The 7,126-nt window shown below is 42.1% G+C and overlaps 1 protein-coding gene across 1 annotated transcript; it reads right to left on the bottom strand.

Moving 5' to 3' along the window:
• Window positions 1-271: 271 nt before the first annotated feature.
• LOC121328989 (cyclin-Q-like) lies at window positions 272-5,593 on the bottom strand (the record flags this gene model as incomplete). Its single annotated transcript, XM_041274150.1, has 4 exons — window positions 272-871; window positions 1,058-1,273; window positions 5,508-5,544; window positions 5,592-5,593. Coding segments are annotated over 4 exons (345 nt in total), but the record flags the coding sequence as incomplete, so codon positions are not given.
• Window positions 5,594-7,126: the final 1,533 nt, after the last annotated feature.

The following is a 7,126-nucleotide window of genomic DNA, read 5'->3' as shown; positions in this document are numbered from 1 at the left end:
AAAGTATATTGTGGGCAGTGAAATAATGCCTACAACTAAAGCCAAAAATACTACAATGCAGTTTGTGGAGCGTTACGTTTGATGAAGACCAATAAACATTATGATTCTTTATTGATCAATAACACACACTTCACAATTCAGTATTTGTTTTTTTTACAATATTTACCACTTTTACTATGAAAATAATGTAAAGCCATAAATATGTGTAACCAAAATATCTGGCGAATCACACCCATAAAACTTATTTTGCTCCAGAAATATTGGTGACCTGTTGCAATATACTAAATAGAAATAAATGGAATTTGATATTCGTGCCAAAAATGTTTGCTGTGTTTTTCCATAAGCAAAAATGTGTAAGAAAAGGCTTGCAAATATTTGCAGTAGCTGTTATGCATCCAATATTTTACATTATGTAAATGTTTCTGTTACCTATAATTTAGTTGTATTTATGGAAACAAAAATACAAATGGTTTCAATTCAACGCAAAGAGAAAAAAGAAAAACTTTTCTTTGAACTTTTTGTTATCCCTGGGATTTAACCAATCCCCCTGCAGTGGAAAACTGAAATCATTATTTGCAACGATTTTCAAATAAATGAACATCTTGAGTACATTGAGGTTGAGAGGCGTTTCCAATTAAATATGCTTGTTTGACGTTTGGATAATAGAGGGGCTGACAGTGATAGCTGTTAGTCCATCATTTTACACACTGGAAAGTCTATTAGTATTCCCAGTCTGGTTCCAGTAGCTTCTCCATAAACCCAGTCTCTCTCTCTCTCTCTCTCAGGTGCACTTGGCGACCATGCTGTAGATCTGAATAAGCTCAACAATGATATCGTCGATAGCTGGCTTGGTGATGTCATCACTCAACACCTGGGCAAGAGAAAAGCAGAGACAGAGGTGAGCAGAAGAGCAAAACAGAATTAAACCAGAGCACGTCTCTCTATCTCAATTTCTTCTCCTCTTCCCTCACCACTCACTCTCCCCTCCACTTACTACTCCCTCCTGTTTTACCAGTCCCTCTCCCTCTCTCCCCCTCTCCCCCTTTCCCCCTCTCACCTGCCACCACTCCCGCTCCCCCTCTCTAGGCACCTCCACCCCCAGTGTCTGCAGTGCCAAGTAGAGTATCGCCACAGCGACGTGCTGGGGCGGGTGGCACAGGCTGCAGTGGTAACTGTCTCTCAGTAGCGCCCAGGTCGTCACTGCGATAGGGGTGTGGTCCCAGGCATGATGGTTCATCACAGCTTTCAGAGAGAGCAGGTAGTGAAGCAGGTACTGAAAAACACAATACAATATAATATGATACAGTACAATACAATACACTGCAATAGACTACAAGTTCATCAGACTCAGTGTGGGTGCTGGAAGGAGACCTGGCTAAGGTTGGCTACACAGGCTGGGCTGGGCTGGGTGATGCTGGGAAGGCTAATTATCTTGTGAAGTTGAGCATCCTATGCTATGCTGGACAGTGCTGTGCTGGGGTAGGGTGTGCTGCGGTGTGCTGCACTGGGCTGGGGTAGGGTGTGCTGTGCTCCGCTGGGCTGGGGTAGGGTGTACAGCACTGGGCTGGGCTGGGGTAGGGTATATTATGCTATGCTTGGCTCTGCAGGGTAGGGATGCTTTATTCAGCTCTGTTCACCTTGTGCGGGTGCTGGAAGGACACCTAGAAGATCAGCACTCGAAGCACCAACAGCTGACACTGCACAATACTGTCCCGCAGGTCCCAGAACCGTGAGTTAAATTCCAGGGGATCAGAACCAGGATTCAGGTACCTAACAATACAACACAACCCAGCTCAGTACAGCACTGTCAATGTAATAACAATCTAGGTCTTCAATACCACGTATCCAGCTTTAATGAACTAGCCATTCTTATTCTCTATTATTCTGTACTGTCACGGTCATATTGCCAAGCTCTCATTTTGAATGCACTGCCGTGGTAATGAGGGATGAATGTCTCTGACAGGCTTGTCTACATGTATGTTAACACTGATGAGATCACCCTTACTGTGGCACACGTTGACGGCCACTATGCTCAAATACACGCGGGCTGCAACACTGGAAGAAACAGAGAGAGAGAGAGAGAGAGAGAGAAAGAGGGTGTGTGTGTGTGTGTGTGTGTGTGTGTGTGTCAGCCGGACGCTACGTGCAATCACCTGCCCAGCCTGAAAAATAGAGTGCTCCGTGCATTTGCCTGCCCAGCCAGGCTTTTACTACTAATCAGGATAGCCAGCTTAGCTGCCCCCAAGTAATTTGCCATTGTGAAGCAATATCTGTGGCACTGTCTGTACTGCACCCCAAAGACGAAAACAGTGTGGGAAAATTCCAAGGAGAGATCTGTAACGATTCCTCTCGGTGCAGCAAACAGCACTTTTAATCTAGGGCAGTGAATGAAATAATGAAACAGTATCACTGTCTCAGTGCAGAATGAGCACTTGTCCTGTACTTGTGGGTCTAGGATGCTAAGGAAGGCATTGGTGGCAATGACAGTGAAGTATCCTCCACTGAAGACCCCCTGATCTCTTGAGGAGTGGCGGTTTATACCGGCTCCTTCATGCCCTCCTCCACAGTGAGGTGCTCTCTCCAGGGGGTGTCAGGGTGTTAATAGTGTGGTACCTTCACACAGGTCTGCTACAGCTGCTTATTCCTCACTGTGGAGAGAAAGTGAGACATAGTGAAGGGGCAACAGGTGGCTTGGTTTATTAGCAGCCTGGATTACTGCAAGGGAGACTAACAAGGAAGGGACGGTGGTGTCAGTGCTGGGCAGCAGCGCTGGGAAAAACCCTGGTCTATCTTCTCCAGCACTGCAATAAGGAAGCCTCTGAGTGGCCTCCAGTCAGAATGTTGCCACCCTGCTACTGATATCAATGAGACCTTGCTCCCCCCCGCACCCCGCTCCCCCTCCTGTACTGGCAGATACAAGACCCCCTTCCTCACCCAGTGAATCCTGTCCCAGAAGAACTCCAACAGCAGCTTTTGTATTTACTTATTGAGCATGGGCTGGGGATTGAGATACATCAATCTGTGGCACAGCAGGAGGCCACCAGGTTACTGATAACCAGGGCCTTCCCAAGACCACACCCAGTGAGCACTACTTTTGGTACAAATAATCTTAGAAGAGGAGACCACCTCAAACTGACAACCGGCACTCTCTCAGGGTCTTTACATCCTGCCTGATGGACACAAGCACTGTGAGATAATCAGCATAGGCTGATAACTGCCTGGCAGGAGTGAACAGGGACAAGGAGACCAGACAGTAGCTGCCTGAGCCTCTGCAGCAAGGGCTGAGTAGAGATGGAAAACGAGCATCCCACATAGGAGGCAGCTCTGGCTGATACCCCTCTACATAGCAATGGGTTTACTCCAACCTGTGTGGCATGGAGCATTGTTCTGCTGGAAAAACCAATCCTCAGAGTTGGAGAACATTGTCAGAGCAGAAGGAAGCAAGTTTTCTTCCAGGAAAACCTTGTACTTGGCTTGATTCATGCGTCCTTCACAAAGACAAATCTGCCCAATTCCAGCCTTGCTGAAGCAATGGATAGGAGGGCTATAGTGGAAAAGTATTGATCCGAGAGAAGGCGATTGTTGCCGACGGGGCTATAATGCCCGAATCTGCAGGCTGAGCATTGCACCCTGGAGGTAACAAGAGTCTTCCCGAGGGGCATTTAATTTTCCACTATGGCTGAGTCTGCAGTACGTATTTAATATATGAGTCAGTCAAGAAAATAAGTGAGGCAAGGTTGTATTGTAAATACGATATATTTTGTTTAAATATAGCTGATACAGCATACGTAAATAAATAAATGAATAAATAACACACATACATAAATATAACAGAATACTGCGTAGTTCTAAAAGGTTTTTTTAGTTTTTTGGTGCTAAGCTCTCCATGTAGCTCAATGACTGATATTTGTTTACATCGTCAAGTCAGAAAACAGTGACAGTGATGTTTTAATCAGCACTTTAGTGTTTGGAGCATCTTTCTTTTGTTGTATGTTTTGTAATTAATTTGCTCAGTTGCAGAATCGGTGGTCGGCCATTTTCTGTTGTGAGGAGCGCAGGGGAGAAAGACGTTCCTTTGAAAAGGGGCGGGACTGACAGTGATGTGAATTGCGTGACATTTTATACTTGTTATAAGGCAGAACACAAATAACATGGTCTTGTAACTATGGCTCACCACTCTAGCATTATAAAGGGTGAGCAGCGCATACACACACACACATATATATCTATCTATATCTATATCTATATATATATATATATATATATATATATATATATATATATATATATATATATATATATATATATATATATATATATAATCATTATCATCTGCATCATTTTCAGCCTTTTCAATCCACTACTGAATGAAGATCAGCCCTCTTTATAATACCAGGTAAGGGGCGTGGGCCATTGGCAAAAAGGGGCAATAAGCAAAAGTGGCGTCATAGTGAGGGTCAACAAAAACACACACACACAACCTTCTATGTTTGCAATAAATTCAAACATTTTATTTGCTTAGTTATACAATTATAGTTACTTTTGATGAACAGTTTACCATTAAAAAACAATAAATAAATAAATTGGCACGACTAAGACTGCTGAATACTATCCCGTCGAACGATGCCAGCCTTTTTAAGCAATTTAAAAAAAAAAAATTGATTATGTACAGGCAAACACTTTTTTAAACGTAAAGTAACAAAAAAAAAAAAAAAAAAACAACAAAAGAAAAACTGATGCTTTAGTTTAAGTCATCCTTCACTTGTCTAAAAGTTGCACATAAACAAACAAACCTCTTCCGGTATTTATTTATTTATTTTTTACATTTCTGTGGTTTATAAAAGTCACTTACTACGGCAAGCCTTTTTCATGTTAAAGAAATCGACCCATTCCATTAACATAAGCCATTTGTTTTTATCCATTAGAATGTTTCCAATTGTCCTTCGATTAACAGTATATGCATCACTTAGGCAAAAAAAAAAAAAAAACATTTGCTATGTCTTGCTGACTTGATTTCTTATTTTCAGATGCATACATACAGATTTTTTTTATTTTGCTCTGGTGTTAAATATAGGGTCAACTTGCCATGTTGTACTTTCTGTTTTGCTTTGGGAGCGGGAGTGTTGATGACATTGGGATGAACGTTCACTTAACAACGAATTAGGAAAGCGAGTCAAATGTTAATTGCATAATTTTGTTGTTTTAATTGCCATGATTACTTCACCTGTGCTACAATGAGGGAACCTACAATGCTATTTGCATTTACTTGGGTTGGGAAGTTGACGGGTGGCAGACAGCGTGGTGGCGATATAACAGGGAAAAATAGCACTGTTTTTATATTGGTGACATTTGTTCAGAGAGAATAGCTGGCGTTATGCGAGGGTGGTGTTATAAAGGGGGGCAGGATAAGGCGGGACAACTATGTATGTGTGTATATATATATTCCTCCATTTTTCCAGTTTTTATTAAAATTTAAATTAGCCGTTTTGGTTCAGGGTGCCACTCACTCTGTGCAAGTCGCCGACTCTGGATCCAGCAAAAGAGCCCCAGACCATCACACTTCCTCCTCCATGTTTGACAGTTGGTGTCACACACTGAGGAACCATCCTTTCAACCTCGATGGCATACAAAAACCCTGCACGATGAACCGAAGATTTCAAATTTTGATTCATTCTTCAGTAGTCCAGTGATGGTGCTTAATGGCTGTAATAAAAAAAAAGTGTGTTTTAGAAAGTTCTAGAAATGCGTTCGAGTTCATCTTTGCCCTTGCCCTATAATAACCCCATATCTTATATAACTTGTTTTTGTCACGTTTATATAACTTGTTTTGGTTAGAATGTTCTAGGGAAAGGAATAGTTTATTCAGAGGGCCGAGCCTCGAGGGAGTGATCTGGCCAATTACTCTCTCGCATGCAAAAGCCTAACTTGGTAAGTTATAAAGGACGGGGTTCTCCTCTGCTCTGATGAGAGTCAGCCGTGAGGATTAGCGCGCAGTCCTGCTCGGTAATTTCTTGGAGACAGCTGCTTTCTCTTACCAGGGTCGAAGGGCTCTCCCGATCCGCTTGGAAGGGTAAGAATTAGTTCAGTTGCGTCTCATGGATTGTATTGATCTGTGATTAATATAATCTTTGTATGTAACCTTGTTGGGTTGTGTCCCGTTATGGATATCGTTATTCGCAGTATAGCATCTGTGTATGTAACTGCGTGTGTGTCTGTGTGTGTGTGAAATAATAAAGGACCTTTTAAAATTACTCTGTGAAGTAATTGTCTTATTTACTTCCACATCAACTTCCTTTTAAATTTAAAGTAATTAAATTTCACACAACAATGGCCCAGGCAAGCCTCTTTATCTTATTTTGCCATCTTAGCAATGGCTTTCCTACTGCCACTCGACCTGTCAAACCTGCAGCTCGAAGTCTTCTCTTCACAGTTGAAACTGAGACTTGCTTACTTCGACCAGTGTTAAGCTGTGCTTGAAGCTGTTGTCCTGTGAGACGCCTATCATGCAAGCTTTTGACTCTCAGAAACTTGTCTTCTGATTCTGTTGTGGCTTTGGGTCTGCCAGACCTCTTCCTGTCAGAGTTTCCTCCAGTTTCCAAGTGCCTTTTGATGGTGTAGGAAACTGTACTCACTGACACCTTGGCTTTCTTTGCAATTTCTCTAAAGGAAAGACCTACACTTTTAAGGTTTATAATGGTCTGTCTGTCTTCCTTTGTTAATTGCCTTTTTCTTGCCATTATGATAGCAATATACTACTTCCTGCAGTACAGTACTGTCCAAATAATGCTTAAGAGGCTGTAGTAACACAGTCTGTGCCAACACTGCTTTTATACAGACTGAGGGTTTGTAAGTAATCAACAAAAGTTGGGACACCTGTAGGAATTGTTAGCATCAACTTTCAAGGCTTAATTTACTTCCATTGCTGCAGAACAGCTGTAAGTTGTTAACCCATTACTTGTTCCCTTTTTAACCTCTGGCAGTTTACCGCTTACCTTTGTACCATTTCAGGTTATTCACTGGACTTGAACTGCTTAAATTTCAATAAAAGCTGGAAAAATGGGGGTGTTCTAAAACTTTTGACCAGTAGTGTGTGTGTGTGTGTATATATATATATATATATATTATA

Source organism: Polyodon spathula, chromosome 16 (genome assembly GCF_017654505.1).
Source record: "Polyodon spathula isolate WHYD16114869_AA chromosome 16, ASM1765450v1, whole genome shotgun sequence".
Classification (NCBI taxonomy): Eukaryota; Metazoa; Chordata; class Actinopteri; order Acipenseriformes; family Polyodontidae; genus Polyodon; species Polyodon spathula.
This window is presented reverse-complemented; position numbering and strand designations above follow the sequence as displayed.